The sequence below is a fragment of the Gallinula chloropus genome (assembly GCF_964237585.1).
Source record: "Gallinula chloropus genome assembly, chromosome: 1".
In the NCBI taxonomy this organism is placed as follows: Eukaryota; Metazoa; Chordata; class Aves; order Gruiformes; family Rallidae; genus Gallinula; species Gallinula chloropus.
Window position 1 is genome coordinate 124,384,152 of NC_140085.1, and position 18,573 is coordinate 124,402,724.

General features: G+C 37.3%; 1 protein-coding gene across 4 annotated transcripts in view; it reads left to right on the top strand.

Annotated features, from left to right (window-relative positions):
• Window positions 1-18,573, top strand: part of DMD (dystrophin) — a gene marked incomplete at its 5' end in the record, with an annotated part of 1,290,802 nt that overhangs the window by 291,437 nt on the left and 980,792 nt on the right. For all 4 annotated transcript variants that reach the window (XM_084279200.1, XM_084279202.1, XM_084279199.1 and 1 more), the window contains one exon: window positions 8,484-8,545. In XM_084279200.1, coding sequence (XP_084135326.1) covers window positions 8,484-8,545 — 62 coding nt within the window. The remainder of the gene's footprint in view (window positions 1-8,483; window positions 8,546-18,573) is intronic.

Here is an 18,573-nt window from a genome sequence, read left to right on the forward strand (position 1 = left end):
GTAACAACGCTTATTATGGGTTGTCACTAAACGCGCTGTGTACACAAACCAATTTTATTAGTCTTTAACTGATGAGGGTTTTCCTGGTGCTGGCTGTATGTTAGGCCTCGCAGAGGGACTGCTGCTGCCACGCTGCCTGCCTGGGCCTATCAATCTGCCCCGGCGCTGCAGTCCTTCCTCCACAAAGAGCAGCCTATGGAAATAGGCATGTGCTGTGTGATCTGGGAGGGAGTGTATGGGCGGGGGGGAAGCTGGTACTGATTCCCTCCTTCTGCCAACAATTTGGTTTTCTTCTGGCTGGGAAGGGACAAAAATGGTTTAAAAGTAAGAACATCTGGATCTGGAATTAATACATTCAAGACATATTTAATCTGATTATCTCTTCTAGTCACTCCTTCAAACAAATTAAACCATTTTTTAATGACAGTTAGGTTGCACCCTTTTGTCCCAGCCAGACCAGCAATGAGATGGTGCTGAGCAGCAACTGTTGCTTTGCTGCTTCCTCAGTCCTAGCAGAGTGTGATCTCAGCTAACCAGCCTTTAAAGTCCTTCCTTGTGTTTGGGAGACGAAAGGATCAAAGTACCTTTCAGCAGCAGTGGTGAAAATGGCAGCTTTGAGCTGTGGAGTTACAGTATGTTTTGGGTGTAATGATAATAGTAGTAAATCTGTGTGGCAAAAGGCAGACCTGTTGATTTTATGTAAGATTGCGAGATGTAAGATTTAACTTGAGCTCCTTGAATCTGTAAACAAGAACATAAATACAGATTTCTGTTCAAAATAATTCATCATGAAATAGGTATTCTCACCACACATACTCATTTGACAAAATGAAGTTAATATCCATGAACTCCTCCTAGTTTTCTTTCACATTTAAATAGTATCAGTAAGCCTCCTTAAATTTTCTCTAAATTTTTAATGAATTTAGTATAGTTTATAGCACTAAGCAGACTTATCCTGAAAATGCATTTTTTTTTGCTTTTATCAAAAAACCTCCCAAAATCAAAACCCAAACTTTTCAATCATTTTTATTAGTATTTTTTCAAGGTACTTGGATGTAGTAGCATCATAATTTCATTGGTGCATGACTACCAAAAAGTTGCTAATCTAGTTAAATCATACAATATTTTGCAATTTCTAGCAATTTGAAGTGGTTTCAACTGGTATAGCACTTCTAACCACCATGGGGGTTTAAGTGATGGCAAACACGTTACTTCATTTTAAGATGCAATATATCAGAAAACACTATTGTAATGATGGTATGATGCTAAAATAGCTTCTATTAATAGGTTTTTAAGCCTTTTGCAAAAATTTGTATGATAATGACAAATAGATAACAAAGGGGACAGTGATCATACACAGCTAGTTATCTGTGAATAATTACATATATTCATGTAAAGATAACAAGTCCCTACCTGAAATCCTTCCCTTTTGTGCAGCAGCTTTTATGGCAGAGATAGCTTTGTTCTTTAATTTTGAGTAATTAGTTTTGGCAGAGAAATCTGATGTATTGAAACATCAGGGCTTTTTAGGTTATCTTTTAGGAGTAATTTCCCTTTGGGACAAACTTCCTGGATCCAAAATAATTTCTGGTTAGAAAAGAATAAAAGAAAGTCAACAGAGAAAACATGTAAAGCTTGTGTTTGCAAAGCTGTTAATAACTAGGAGACCAAGATATTTGTGGCATCATACAAAACTGATGTAAATCCTTATTTGTGAACACCTATGGCAAGGGCTCTTCACTACCATTTGGGGTGGGTGTCCTGACAGTCAATGTGGTGTTACATGAGATGGGAAAGCACTGTCTTTCCATGTCTTTGCCTGCTGATGGCAAGTGACACTAAATCAGGGTCCTCTTCCAAAGGTTACTTACTGCCTGTACAAAATCAGAAAGAAAGAGGTATTAGGAAGCTTTACAGGGCAAATAAATAAGTGTTCTTTGGGCTTTTTTTTTTTCTGTTCATTGATGCTTTCTCTACCTTTTTTGCAACCTCTGCAGCTGCAATCATTAGCTACTCCATTTTATAGCCAGCCAGTAAGAAGACTGTGACCAGCCCATGGGGCCCATCAGGAATGTTATAATCTATTAGTAGTTCTGCTCCTTTCGCCTGGGTCAAATGCATAGACATGGGGAAGTACCATGACTTCCTGAAGTGTGTGGTAGATCAGAGGAGGACTTTGCCAACAGTTGAGAATGCCATTTTGTTTTAAACAGACATGATGAAATTTCCTTTAATTTGTTCAAAACCTAGATCTGTATGTTAGCATTTCATAGCTGCCTATTGCTGTTTCAGAGATCATCTGTAGCTTTTTTGTATTACCCTTGTATTTGGATTGCTAGTTTTGGGGGTTTTTTTCGGGTTTTTTTTCCTTTTTCTTTCCCCTTGGAAGTGGTTAATGGCCTGGGGAGATAGACCACACTGTGCTGGTTTGCTGTACATGCCCCAGTGGTCCTTTTGTTCCAATCCACTACTTTCCTACATATCATCTTGTAGCTAATGGGTATCACAAATAATGCCTCATCCTTTTTTCTTTCCAGAAAGTGTTTGTCTCTGCCTCTTCTCATCCCACTTCTACTTCCTGATTGTTTTTTTTCACTTTTCCTCCCAAACCAGGAAAAAGTGTTTCCCTCTTCTTTTGCCTTCTACCCAACCCCACCCTGCCCATTCCTTCCCCATCTTTTCTTATTGTTTTCTTCTCTTTCCTTCTGTGCCAGGCTGGCACTTCATTGTGTTCTCTGTCTTTTGTGCTGCTCCTATGCCTTTTCTAACCCGTGACTTCCACACCTGTCTTCAAAGGCACTCTATAGATTTCCACTGTATAACTAATTAGATAAAGTTAGGTCAGAAGAATGAGACCTTATATAAATACTTGTGGTGTTCTAAAGTTATAAAGCAGAAAAGGCAGGAAGTAGTTTGCCTTAAACAGTTATAATAAGATAACTTTTCCAGCTAACATAATGAAATGAGAAAAATAAAAGGCTTTCTCAGCCTGGGGTTCAATCTAGGTCTATGATGTCATTAGAAATCCTGTACATTAGGTCTCACTACTGTTCTTTCTTCTGTCCCCTGAGCAGCAAATGGAACACTCTTTCTTGAGATCCTGTATTTGAAGGAGTAGATGGAGGGGAGCAGAGTTGAGAATAAGTCTTTTTGATATAGTAATACTCCTGCCCCTGTCCTATATTTATCTTGAATCTTATCAAATGTCTTCAGACAATGTTGATATAGTATTTCTCAGATTGAGTTGTACTTTTTTTTTCCTTAATATTAATCAGGGTTTTTTAAATGCTGAAGTCTCCCATTTTCTGCTGAGCTTTTGAGCAGGTTCATCAGCGTTTTGAAAAGCCTGAGATGGTCAGATTATGGTGATTTGACTCAAGTTCCACAGTCAAGTCTCAGGGGATAGCATAGAGAATAGAGTCTTAAAAGTATTCAGATAAAGTCAACATGCTGCTCATCAGTATATTTATAGAAGACGGACAAAGAATCGTATGTTACATATTGCCTTACATCAGTAATAGACTTAAAATCATTGGCTGTCTGTCAAAGCAGTCTATTGTATTTTCTGTCAGCTTGTGAATGTCTTGGATGACCTCAACGACTAAAAATCAAAGTTAGTCCACTCAAATATCATTCAGTCACTGTGTTGCATTGATTTCTTCTTCCCCCCTCAGATAAGCAAGAATGGGAAGGGAACATTTCTCAGCAGTTGTAGGTACTGACAGAGTTGTGTAACAATGTGCTGGAAATCTCTAAGAATAGTGAGTCGATGGAGCCAGAGTATCAATAATGTGACTATCTGTGGCCTCTTTTGTTCCTAGTGCTCCCACCATTGCTGGTACTCACTCCCACTCACTGAAGCAAATCCTGGCCTTTACTGAATCTGCATTGTTTGACTGCTAGAAAATCAAATAGCAATTTTGATGGTTTTATTCTCTAAAGTGCAGTGTTTTGATGGACCTGCTGTTGCAATGAATGAAGGAATTGACACCTGCCTTAACACCATTGTTTCAAAGTTTCCAGCTAGTATAGCAGATTTTTTTTTTCTTCTTTTTTTCCTTTCTTTCTTTCTTTTTTTTCCCGGTTGCCCTTGATATACAAAACCCAGGGATTCAATTATTGTTTAACCCAGCTCAAGGCAACATTGTAACAGAGTCAGACAAGTCTCCTTCTTTCTGGGTTGTGTGCGGACCTGTGATATAATTCCTTGCCAAAGACAACATAAAATCTTCTGTCACATAACTGAGCCTCCTGTCACTCTCTGTCTCTGCAGTGATTCAAATACTTTACACGTATTATGTAGTGTCTTTATGGAAACCTTAAAGACAATGATTTCTTTGTTTCAAATTAAAGCTTATAACTTTAAGGTTATGGCTCATTTCCCATACTCCAGAAGTGCCAGTGAACCTCTGTCGAATGTCTTCTAATTTTCAAAAATGGGCTGTACTTACTGTTCAGGAGAGTTTTCTAAGCTACTTGCATAAGAAACCACCATCTGCATCTGTGGAACATAGAATGCAGATGATAGGAATGACGTCATCTTAAGTGGAAAGGTTGTGGAGTATCCATCCTTGGACACACTCAAAAACAGATGTGACATGATCCTGGTCAACTTGCTGGTGACCCTGCTTAACCAGGGAGTTTGGACCAGGTGACCTCCCAGGAGCCCCTTCCAACCTCAACCGTTCCGTGCAAGCAATATTTCTTCAGGTGTGTCAAGAATAAGAGAGGCTGAAGATCCACTAGAAAAAATAAGGAACAATGCACCAAAGTGTGGATGCTTCCTTCCCTCAACTCCCACATTTTCTGTGGGAGAGTGGCTTATATCATACAAGCCAAAAGATGTAGTGACATATGTACTGTAAGTTGGTGAACGTTGGTTTATTTAAGACCTACTTGGTATTTGTCAGCTCAAGTTGTTTCTAAGTATCTGGTTTGTATGACTTAATACTGCTGTACGATTTCTGAATAGTATTAAGCGTATACCAGACATGCTAAAATAACTTTTCCCTGTTGCCATTTTTTATTTAATAAATTTGATGGTATTCAGGGTTGGGGGTATTGGAAAAATAAGTGTATTAAGTGTAGTCTACTAAGAGATTACAATTTATGACTGTTGTTTTGAGGGGGGATGTTTGTGGAAAATAGGAGGGAACATTGTTTGAGTAGTAGGTTGCAAACATGAATTATTTTATTAAGTATCTAGGAAAGTTTTCTGGTTACCATTTGCCATTAATAATAGTATCCTTCTTCTGTTAAAACCTGATTGCACATTCCTAAGCATTCATCGGTCTACCTCTTGTCTCTATTAGTCTTGTCACCTGATTAAACCTTAGAACTGTCCTTTGTCAGATTATCAGCTCCATTAATACTGCAGTTTCTTTCCTGGCCATAATTTCTTATGAGCTCTAGCCTGGAATAATACTTTTAAAGTCAAATGTAGAGTTAGATAATTTGAGAGGTTTGTATTCACAGTTGCAAAGCTGAATGCTCATCCTACTAGAAATATATCAGAACTGTAAGATGAATTTGTGTATTTGAAGCTGTATTCGGTGGTACTAGAGGCTCTAGTGCATGAAAATGAGATAAATCTCACAGGTCAGTGTTTTTTTTTTCTTTCTTTCTTTTTTTTTTTTTCCTGGAATGTTTTCTATAGACTTCATTGTATTCATTTTCTATGCTGATATACCCCAGAAAGGAGGTGAAGCCTGTTCTGCCCCAGCATTTTGGGAAAAGCGTACTTTTGCTGTGGGAAGTGATCCCATTATTATTGCAGTAAAGGAATTCAAGACTTGTGCAGTGTTACACGTTTAGATTTAACCTGAAGAGAGACAGTATGTTATTCTGCAATTCTTCTAGCATGAGAGAAAAGAAGTAAACATACTATATCACTCTTGAACAGCCAAAGGAATTACCTGCCTGGCCATTTGATTATTCTTATTGGCCCTGCAGTAAAAACACCTGCAAGGGCATCCATCGGCTCACTGCTGAAGGATCTGTTATAAACACAGCATCATGAAAGTGGCAGCTGAGTGTTCTTGGCACGTTTCTACAGCACCCAGACAAATGTCATTCAGTGTCCACATCGAGCATTCAATCCGTAAATCTGGGTTACGAGAACATCTTGTTTTTAAAAAAAACCCTAAGGCTTACTGTGGGGAAATCAGGCCACACATAACCCAAAGATTGATTCTTTTTTAAGTTAGGAGACTGTCACTAACAAATTGCTGTGTTATAAACTTGTCAGAGCAAGCATCTACAGATAAAAGTACTTGAAATGATCTCTGGATTAAGATAACAGAATAGTGGAAGAGATTTGTGTTTGCAAATGTAGCAGAGCATTGCCTGAACTCTGAGTAAGTTTCAAACATTCAAATTGTGGGTTTAACTCTCATTTTCCTCAGGGCACTGTGCTTTTCATTAGCTCAATGGACATGAATTAATTGGTGACTAGCAGTTAAATATATCTTTGTGCAAACCTCCACACATGAGAACTGTTACTGAATATGCTATTACAGTAGCCTGGGGAGGAAAGGTGGAAGTTTGGATAGTTTGAAAGCGGCAGTCCTTTTCCCTCTTCCCTGGGAAGAATATTCCTGGATATTCTCCTTCTGCCCCATTTTAAGGTTTCATTTAACAATTTTATCAGAGGTGAATAAACAGAAATACTTATTCATTCATAGTATTTTATACGAAGCTGCTGCAGAAGTTTGCGATACATCATCAGACTGACTACGTATCCTCCACCAAATGCATCTTCCTTGATTTTCCCATCTTCTGTGCATTGCACATAACTGGAATGAGTAAAAACTCTTATAATAAACAGCATGCTAACAGGCAACAAAGAGGATAGTGATGATAGTCGTGGAAAAAAGATATTTATAACAGCTTTTTAGCATCATTTATTACCAAAAGCATGCATCTCCTCTACTTGCTGTTGTTTCTTAATGAATCTCTATCTGTTTGAATATCACTTTCAGTTAAGGGATGTGGCAGGAAGTGTTATTTGGGACAGATAGCAGTAGAACTCTAGAAAGTTTATTGTATCAAATACTCATAAATGAGTGGCAGAATATGTATAATGCTTGACTTCTCTATTGTGTTTCCAGCAGTACTGTTGCATTGTCAGTCTTTTCGGTTATGATCATCTGAAAGCAATGAGAATACACTCCTTCCTGCATGCAGATTTTTATAATGGAAGAGTAGATTTCCAAACTCTAGTATTATTTTTTCCTGGGTGTGTTGTATTGTATCGTTGAGAATCAAAAATACTCTTGTGAAAGGCACTTTTCACAAGTGCTATTGAGGTGAGGTTTTGAGAACAAAAGATATATTTCTATCAAAAAGATTTGCCTTCTCTCCTTTGGAGGTGTGGAGGGAGGGAAAGCAAAGTACATTATTAATGCTGTGCATTTCTCATATAGCTCATCCATACCTCTGTTTCAAATTCAGCTGAATCTATTAACATTATTAATTGCTGAACATTTCAGGTGGGAATTTAGTATCCCTTTTTATTTAAGAAATGTAGAGAATTTTACTGCAACCCAAAAGACAGTACTGAGTGAGCTTTATTTTTGTATAAGCATTCTGCAACCTTTTCCACACATGCCCTTTAATTCTAGTTTTCATTGAATTTCTCATATGAAGAGGTTTGCCCTTCTGTATTATTTCAGGGATGATGCCTGCCTAATAGAGCTTTTTTTTTGAGAAAATGATTATTAGGATCTAATTTCAAGGCATATTTCTCTTCCCATCTACATAAAATACATCAGAATTGTACCTCTGTGAGTCAAGTTCCACTCAGCATCAAAACTGTACTTCTTAGATACAGAAATCAAGGCCTAAGATAATCATCTCCCTCAGCAATATTTTTTGTATTAAGGACTCGAGAAGGAATTTCATGTATGGCTGAACAAATCTGTGGGTTTTTTTTTTTGCTTTGTTTTGTTTTTTAAAATTTTTTCCACTGGAGGAAAAAGATATTACAAATTGTGACAGGTAAATATCTGCAAGGCAGAAGAAACAAAAGGTATAGCATAGGCTGCCAATGGAGAACTATCATTGTGGTGCACACGTCTTCGCTTCTTGAAGGAATTTGACGGCATGCATATAAACTTGTTATTTCAAGTGGTATCGTAGAAGTGTTGCAGGAGAGTTTCCCGCTGCCATTGTGGGTTTTTATACTGATATGAAATTAAAATTTGAATGAGATATTTCAGATTGTATTGAAACATGTTTCCTTCCAGAAGAAAGGATGGGTGAGATGACCTAGGGATATAGGTCATAGCCATGAAGGGAACCTATAGGCTTTCAAAAATATGTTGATGTAATTTTCAAAAGCAGAATACATCCAAATACGTGTTCTGAAAGTGTTTGAATTACTATTATTAGCTTTACTACAAACCAAGACTGAAACTTTAATTGATAATATTGTACTATTCTGTTGAATAATTCTAATGAAGTGTTTTACTTTCCTCTGGCAGATGAACGGGAAGATGTTCAAAAGAAAACATTCACAAAATGGATAAATGCACAGTTTGCTAAGGTAATTAAATATTTTGTTTATTTATAAACCAAAATATGTCAAAAACCCTGATATTCTTTCACTGAGGCTTCATTGTCAAGGTAACGGTTACAAGTATTGCTGAATACAGTTGACTGATTTATTAGAAAAAATCTTCAAGTTTTATTGCCTTGATTACAGTAGGGATTACACTGTAAAAAGCCATCCTCTTCTCAAAATGTTCTTTGCCTCAATATGATTTTCTTGTTTTCAAACTAGTGATGCAGATGTTTTACTGTTTGTTGGATTCCTTTATTCTGTTCCTGTTATAGAGAGGAGCTTCCTCTTTTGGGCTTGTATTTTCTTGTTTCCAATTGTAATCACAAATTTAACAAAACCAGGTGAATTGGAATGCACTGGAGTGGAACAGTGTCAAAGATAAGATGCATGAACTATTACAGTATGTTTTTAATTACATAATTACAGTATGTTTTGAAATAGTAAAGTTTGAGAATGTTAAAGATCTCAAATGTAGTGCAAAAAAGAGCAAATAACTACCTTTTAGTTAAAGGACGCACACACACTTCCCCAGTAGCATATAATGATTTTTATCTTTAATACACAGGAAAAAATGAGCTCAAACTATTAATTTGATTAAAACTTTTCTTGTTTTTTAAATTCCTGGAATATAATTTCTTAACTGTTGTTGTAATAAACTAAATCGGTGTCATAATCTTTCCTTTTTATCTGCTAGGGAATATTTGGCAATAGAGATCGATGAAATAGTGATGTATTTTCTCTTAAGTCTGCCCTTTGATTGTGTTTCATCTGACTCTCGTTAAAAAAAAGGAGTAAGATAATTTGAATACAACCACCATAATGTTGAAAAATGTGTTTAGCAGTGGTTCAGGCTGTTCCAGTTGCACAGGACTTCTCCATGGTCTGGAGCATTTTCTAATAGCGATTCAAGTGATTTAGACAGCACACATTTGCGCTCAGCATCCCGACAGCCGACATGTTCAGCAGTTTGGAGGACTGGAGCAGGGTGAAATACAATCTTGAGCAAATGGTCTCAAACTGATTGATGAATTACAAGACAAAGCTGAAGTATTATATTTAGGACAAAAGTAAAAGGTATGCGTATACATAAGTGGGCATAACTGGTGGCAATAATAAAGCAAAGAAAAGCTCTGGGTGGTGCTGTGAATCACAAACAAAATGGCACTATTAAAAAAAAGGCACATTTATTATGTCTGTGATTATGGAAGTGCTTCACAGAGGGTGAAAGATGCAATTATTCTATTTTACTAGGGAATAGTGAGATTTTAGCTTGAGTAATTTACTGTCTTGGTGTTCCATATACAAAGAAGTAGCCCTAGCAGAAGTTATATGGTACAGCTTGAAATGGATTAGGCCTTGTTATCACCTGAGAAATAGTTATGGAAAACTAAGAGTAACTGTTGCTTCTAAATCTAAGGAAAATGCCATGTTCCGAGAACATTGCTTTCTCAGCTCAGAAATGGTTGTTTTATGGAATAGCAAAGCTTGCAATTACTGAGAAAACTTGGAGCAAGACTGTAGAAGAACTGCAAGAATTATGAAGGGTTTAGAAAATATGACCTGTCAGCAGATGCCGTTACCGGTGGGTTTGCCTCAGTCACCTGAATGATCTAGATGTTTTTCCTCCAATTCTAGTGTGGTGGAGTGTATTTTAACTACTGTTTACTTCAGTTCTATAAATAGTTGAATGTGAATAGGCATTCTTAAACATACTAGAGAAGTACTAATCTCCCTCTGCCTCATTTGGACTCGGAGTAAGACCTCCTAAACACTATAGTTCTGGTTTTTCTTTAACTCATGCCTCAGCTGTATTTTGGACATGGTCTTTTTATTTCAACAATCTATAAAAAACCCCATGATCTTTAAATCTTGGCCAAATTACTCTTGTTCTATAAAATTTTTATGTGCAACAGCAGAATAGTTGGTCTGAAATTGGAAATCACATATGTCTGGTAAGCTCAGTAATACCTGCTGGCTGCCTGTGAGGTACAGGCGCCGGAAGCGTGGTTTGCTCTTCAGTGCAGTCTCATACCATGTAACCTTTATTACTCTATAGGCTTTTCAGGACAGAAACACAGGAGGTCCTGCTTTTATTCCACTGTAAAATGAGTGGTCATGGTTAATAGCTGTGTGCTGTCCTGGGACTATTTCTCCTTCTTCTAAAGACCAAGATGTTTTGGGTGAGGTGATCTTAAAACATGAAAATGGATCTCCCTGTGAAATCTAGAGCTTATCCCCCTTCTCCTCCTGACTTGTTTTTAGTGGTTCAAATCCATTTCTGTTTCTAGCTGTGGAACTGATTTCAGTTAACAGGCTACTTCTGGTTAGCGATATTTCATCAATATTATTATCATTGTAAAAGTGCTAAATAAATTACTTTGCAGAATTAGTTTGTATTCACTTCTGTGGGGCTCTAGAGGTGCTGTCTTGACCAGATTAGCCTACACAGTAGGAATTAAGGGAGAGGAAAATATTACTCATTTCTCTTCTTGGAGAATAGCAGAATCCAGGTAATTAATTAACCGTAAAATATTTAGGTTTGAATGAACTTATTTTATACAATACCCACCCATTCACCACCATCCATGGCTAAAAACCTCCCATACTTTTGTAGTCAAAGTAAAAAAGTAGTTCTCAGTGTTCTAAATCTTCATTTGTTTTGGGTCTATAGTGCATTTCCCCCCAAATAGCTGTATTCCTTTCCTGAACATTCAGTGTCGAGAGTACCTATGGCTCAGCACACTTAGACTAAGCTTGCAAAACACATTTGCAAGTTGCTTTCACGTGACTAGTGATGAAAATAGAAATAAAGCTATTAATGTCATTGAAAAATATTTTTTTTTTAATTTATGTGTCATCGGTGTAATTTATGAACCAACCTAAAATTATTATTTGTGGGAAAAACAGTAAACCTATTGTTTGAATCAAAAGCCTGCAGGGAGTAATAGTTGCTCTTCTGGCCATGTCTGTAGTGACATTTTAGTTGGATCATGTGTGGGTACTTTGGGTTCAGATGCCTTGAGTTCAGCAGTGAACTCCACTACCTCTTAGCTAAGGAGTCATGAAATCCATACATGAAATCCGTAACAAAGTCAACTGCACTATCTGGACAGTTTTACATCTGGGATGCACATAACCTAGAAATTTCTAGAGCGCTACCGAGATGTCTGTGAAGGGGTAGCTAGGGAAAGCCAGGAGAACTGGCAGCAAGATTACAATTGGTATGGGTGAGGCCATGTATCTCTATCCTGGGTTTTTTTGGCAGGTTGAATGGGATCCTCTAAATAGAAAAAATGGGGAAAATACATTTGTAGGTGTCTCTTACAGCATCTCAAGAGAGCCAGTTTCTCTCTTAATTCCTACTCCTTTTACTTGTTAGAAAGTTGATCATGCAAAAAATCTGTGCTTTAAAGATTGCAGTATGTGACTCATCTATGAGCAATTCATCATTGTTTCAGTAAGATAGGCCAAAAAATGGGGTTTAATGTTTGTGAGATAAAACACTTAACAAATTAAAAGTATAGAAGAAACAGGAGAATGTAATCTAAGAGACCTTTGTGTTTTCCTCCTCATCATAGACGTTGTGTTTGATTTTCTTCAGAGATATCTTCTTGGTTTACCATCTAAATGGCATGCTAAGCAACTTTAAAAATGTGAAGCATACCACTTCAATATCATTTTACTCAGAAAGAGCTTTCCTTTGTCCTCAGAAGGCTTTTATTTATAAAATAATGGAGTTCTCCAGAGCGTACGTAATGATAGCAAAGGAACATATTATAACCTAGTTTTCAGTAATAGAACTATAATTAGGGCTCTCACAAGAGATATATCTAGTCCTGGGTATGATAACTTTTGCTCACATCTCAACCTTTTAAATTTGAAACAACTGAAAGCTTTGTTTATAAATGAAACCCAGAATCTTAACTATGCATTTTGGGAGAATGCAAATGTATCACAAGCCCTCAAGTGTAGCAGCTCTCCAGGGAATTTTGAAACAGCCAGAACAATGACGTTAACAATGCTTGTACTCCAGGCTTATGAGCTTATGTTGCCTCACTGCTTAAATATTTTTAGTTGTTCATTGCATAATACGCTTCACAATAGAAAGCATCGCTGAAGATGGAAATGTTCTTGACTTAGATGTAGCAAAGACCTTGTAAATGGCAATTAATTAAAAAAAAAACCAAACCCTGAAAATTCCAGCACTGAAAATCCCTACCCCACCCTCAAAAGGAAAAAGCTATGGCGAAAGAAATATTGGCGATTTATTTTATTGGACAAACTAGTGACAATTTCAATTTCAGTAATAAAATTACCTGATGTGAGTACAAAGAAGGCGAGAAACTAATCGTTCTAAGTTTTGGTAACTTGAATTTTAGGTTATGCCCTTATGACTAACTTGAGGTCAACAGCTTAAAACCCATAAGCGAGTTTCGTAAAAGAATGGTAACATGTGAATGAGTTTTCAATGTGTTGATCTTCAATATTTTCATGGTTTATCCACAGCTATCAGCTAAGCACCATGCAGCCACCCCCCCAAACAATATTTTTCTTTTGTTTGGAAAAATTTTGGGATTTTGTATGTGATAAAACCTTGACCAAATCTTTAATCCCTGCATATTAAAAGTTAATATGGTAGATGGCAGCTCAATTAATTATCTAAACATTTATGGTACCTTTGGACCAACCTCAGATATTTTTCCCCCAAAAATAATTATTTTTAATATTAAACAGATATAAATGATATCATTTTTGATAATTCTGGGGGAAAAAAAAGAAAAGTTGGTATTATTTACTGTTAGTAAGACACCACGATTGATATTAATCCATCCTAAATACCTAATTAATCTGTTCTGTGTGTCTCTTGCCAGCCTTTTTAAGTGCACCGGTGAAAATTATGAGAAAGAGCAGTTTACTGAAGTGGGAGCCAAATGACTTTTCTCTGCTACAGTGTGGCAAATAACCAGAACTCTCATTGAAGATTAATAGCGCTTAACTTTGCTTTCCTGCTCTGTGTGATCAACACTACCCTTGGGATACATACTGTTTTAAAATATGAGGCTTTCTTATGCCAGTAACTTTTTTATAATACGTCTTACAAGAGGACACCAAAGGCCCATCACATCTATTCTTTATTATTAAAGCAAAAGCTTTTCACCTTTATTTGAAGCCAAATTATGTTTAAACCGGATAGGGGAAACACATTTGCATTGTTAAGTGTTAAGTAATTTTCTTTCTTTGGATATCTCCAGAATACGTAAGGAAATACCAAGCAAAACACAAGCTCAGAATTATTCGCATTGATATATATTAATTTACTTATTATGTCTCCATATTCTACATCTGTATTTATGATGCAGTAAAATAGGATATATGCTGTGCCAATATTTATGATGTTTCAAATAAATTTCACTTGCAATGAAAAAGTACTTTAAATTATTTTTACTGTACTTTTTAAATCAACACCAATGGCAATATTGGCATTTATTTTACTAGATAATTTTATTCTAGAACTTCTACTGTCTATTAATGTATTTTTATTCTTTTTTTTTTTCATGACCAAGAAAGTTCCCATGAACAGAAAGCTACTATGAACAGAAACAGGCACAGTTTAAAGGCACAAATACCTTCATGCTTTGAATTTTGCGTGTAACGTCAATTCTGTGCAAGCTCTCAAATTTATGAACTTGATAGCTTTTTGTATTTTGCTTCCAAAGGAATTCTTCAGCTTTCTTTTGGCAAAATACCTAGGGCAAGCCTGCCTTATCAGTTTAATATTTATCAATATTTAACTCTGCCCAGTGTAGAGGCCTGGTTGCTGGCAGGGATTAGAATAGAGGATTAATCCGTGTCGCGCTTACTGTAAAAGCAAGGAGCACCAGAAGCTGAGTGGTGTCTCAGTGCAGCATGACAAAAACAAAGTACTGTTTAAGGGGGAGATCCTCTCTATTTTCTCTGTTCTTGCTAACATCAGAAGCGCAAGCTGCGTGACCCACTGTGGCAGTCACACAGCTGGAGATGCCTTGAAAACTGTCAGTACAGAAAAGAACCCTTTCACTGAAAACCTAGGAAGGACAAAAATGGATTTGGTTATGCTTCAAAGACTTGAAGACAGACGTTTGAGGTTAACGGAAAGCTAATGGGACTATGTATTGTTCTTAGTTGTTGGGTCTTTTTAATTTGTTAAGTTGATGTTCAAACAGTGAATCCTTTATTATGTGCGTGTGAGGGGATGGAATTCTCTAATGTTTTTCCTCCATATCATTCTTCCATGGCCAGGAGACTTTACAACTTCGCCTGTTGTGTCGGGGGTTTGTTTTTTTCCTCCTCAAAATGTCTAAATGACTGCAATTAAAGAAGACAGCTCTTGGAGAGCAGATTCATTTTCATCTTGATGAAAAGTGAAACTTTTCCTTCCACTTAATTATCTGCACATCTTTTGGTAGAGCTGTGGTTACTGGCTGCGTCTCTCAGAAGACCTTTTCCTTTCAAGTGAGACTTGCTTCTGTCTGCTCCCTTAACTGCACAAGCAGTGACATGTTTTCTCTGCTTTGCCTTAGTCGGCATAAATTTAAAACTGGCTACAGTTCAGGAGCAGCTTTTCCTTGGGGACGCAGTGGGGTCTGCTTTGACTGGAACTTTATGCCCATCTCCAAGCCTGATCCCCTTCCCAGGCTAAGGTGCCCATTAGACCTCCAGATCTGGTGCCTCAACCATCCTGTCTACATGCACAGCAGCCCTTGGGGAGGGTGAAATCCTCACTGGTCAGAAAGCATTATAGCTGTTGCTGCTGCAGTCTAGTTACTGAAGATTATGTCATATTCTCAGTATCTTTTGTTTGCACATGGAAAGGTTATGCTCCTTTTCCAAATCAAATTTTAAGGCTTAAAATGTTTTCCCTTAAAAGTGAATTCCCTTCCAAAAACTGTACAAGCATGTTATCTTAAACAGCAAGCATCTGCATGACAAAACACTTTCACCATTAGAAATGTCTGAGTGAATATAGACAACATTTTAATTGCTCCTCAGATAATGTGGTATCCCCAATCTTTAATTTAATTTTCAGAGAGGATTAGTAAAATTGGGAAGCTAGACTAAAATATATGCATTTTTATTATGTGAAAATCACTTGTCTTTGCATTCTTGTTTTTATAGCTGCTTCTTGCAGAGTAACAAGGGCTTCCCTCAGACGCATTAGGCATGCCAAGCAAGCAAGGCAATGACTACTGTTGACAATAGAGGGCACTGGACTTGCATTTCTAATACGTTAATGAAGAAAGAACGAGCCAAGTGAGGTCCAATGAGCTCTTTTACCTTTTCCTTCTCACACTTGCACCTCCTGGACTTTAATTTAAACTCTCATACTTTTTTTTTTTGTTGTTGTTTTTGTTGTTGCACTTACTTTAAGTAAAAAAGATCAATCTGAAGAAAATTGAATACATGCTGTACTCTTGAAGTTATTATTGTGTACATATCTTGAGGGGGGGAACAGGAATAAGCTAAATATAGCACTACAATATTGGTCTCAGTGGTGCGTATGTCTAGCTTGCAAATTTGTAAACATTTACAAATTTGCATGATTGTTGCTGGCAGTAGACATCATCATTTCCGTGCTCAGAATTCATTACCGTTACATCTAATCATCTTCACAATCTCCAAAGCAAAACTCTTCATACAGGCAAATAAGGCTTTATTGGATTTAAGTTATACTTACACTGAAAGTTCAAAAATAACAACAGGAGAAAAAAAAAAAAGAAAATCAAGCTACTGTCCCCATGTCCTGGTTTCAGTCAGGATGGAGTTAACTTCTTTTGTAGCAGCGGATGGAATGCTGTGTTTTAGAGTTAAAATGGGAGCAGTGCTGATAACAACCTGATGGTTTTAGTTGCTGTCAGACAGTCAAGGACTTTTTCAGTTTTTCATATTTCTCTATTAATGAGAAAGGAGGGGTGAAGCCAGGGCAGGTGACCCAGACTGGCCAAAGAGAGTATTCCCTGCCAGTTACGTCCTGCTCAGTATAAAGGGGGGCTGGTGAGAGGAGGAGCAGGGGCGGCTCCAGGACACTCAGTTTCTGGGGGACGGTTGGGTTCCAGGAAGGCTCTGGGTGGCACAGCCTGAGTTGTGGGTTCGGTGAGAAACTGCATTGTGTATCAACAGCTTCATAGATTTTTTGCTCTAAAGTCCTGTTATCGTTGTTACATTGTATCTTTCTGCTATTCTAGTAAACTATCCTTATCCCAACCCACGGGTTTTTGGTTTCTTGGTTTTGGGGTTGTTATTTACCCCTTCCTTTTCCCTTCCCTCCCCCCCCCCCCCCCCCCCCACTTCTCCCCCCGCCTCTTTTCCTTTGAAGAGCAGGCAGCTGTGTGGGTCTTGGCTCTCAGCTGGGGTAAAACCACACCACCTCACTTATCGAAATGCCCTCCTATGCAAACATACTGAAGCTCAAGCAAATCATACAGACCATTCCCCCCATCTGCAGAAGTATCACATGTGTAAGGTTGGATGGACAGAAGAAACAGACAGGAGCAGTGGACCTCTCTCTCTTGAGCTTTCTAAATCTCTTAAACAGATTCAGTGTATCTGCTTTGAGATATCTGTATTGTGTACAAAGCCCTTCTGTTGCTTCAGAGGGTGTGCTGATGGACATCCAGGGGTAAAATCTGAATCAAATGCAACTTTTATTTGGGTTAATTTATTTAAATCATGTGCCTGTGTTTTAGGTCCTACATTGCCATGAAGACACAAAAATAACATTCTGAAAGATGTTCCTAGGGTGGAAGGGCATCGTTAGAAAGAATAACCTTATTTGTACAAGGTTGCATATAGCTATATTTGCAGAAGACCTTGCATATCTGCCTTTTAAATATAAAGGGGCTTAGTCAGATCTTGGGGGTGGTTTTGGACTGACACTTCAAGAACGTCTTATGATTTTTACAGATGCTTACCTCTGTTTGGGCTGTTTCAAAGCATCAAACTGTCACCTTGCCCATGATATCTGCAGTTACTTCCAACAGCAGCAGCAAAATTAACATAGACACCCTATTAAGTCTTTGCATGGAGAATTAGTTATTTAAAACATCCTGATTTTTCCTGCTCTGGAAAGGCTACCTAACTTGTATATCTTTTTTTCTTTAGCTTTAGTATCACAGTTCAATTAAATATTGATATTCATGTCACTGACTTTGCTAATACTTTCACTTTTTTCAGATCTACATGACAGGTGTTATTACACAAAATAGCCATTTTTCTTTTCTATCTGCTGTTCATAGTGTGTTTGATTGATTTGCCCGTTGAAACCCATCACATTTATTTCCTAGTAATATTAGTGCGAGCGTATATATTGCTGACTTAAAAATAGGATGCTTTTAGTGTGCTCAAGTACTCCATACTGGTTCAATTGAAATTAAGATTTCAGGAAGAAGGGAAAACAAATGATGTCTTCTTTTCAGTCTGGTGCAGTTTTAAAAAAAAATTATATAAGGTTACTGAAAATCCTAAGCTATTAGTAAGAATAAAATCCTTTCCATTAAAAATACAAAAGCAACCAAACAAAACCCCATGACACTACTCCTTGAGAATAATAACAGTAAATTGTAATTGCAGTTGGTTAATCTGTTGAAATGTATAAGAATTTAGCAGACACAGGTAAGCACACTTATCAAAAACATATTAAATGAAACTGTTTATCTTTTTTTTTTTTTTTGCCAAGTCTGAGGTCTCAGAAGAAATCAGTCTGTGAGGCTTTGTCTGTGTTTAATATAATCTTAGAACAGAATGACTCTGTGATGGATTAAAAAAACCACCAACAAAGTATGATGGCAATTTACAAACCTGCGAGTGTATTCTTTTTCTTTTCTCTAAAGTCCACAATGATATAACAAAATCACAGAAACGTTAGGAGTTGGAAGGGACCTCTGGAGATAATCCAGTCCAACCCCAGACTGATGGGGTCCAACCCCAAACCCTGCCAGAGTAGGATCACCTAGAGCAGGTTGTACAGGATCGCA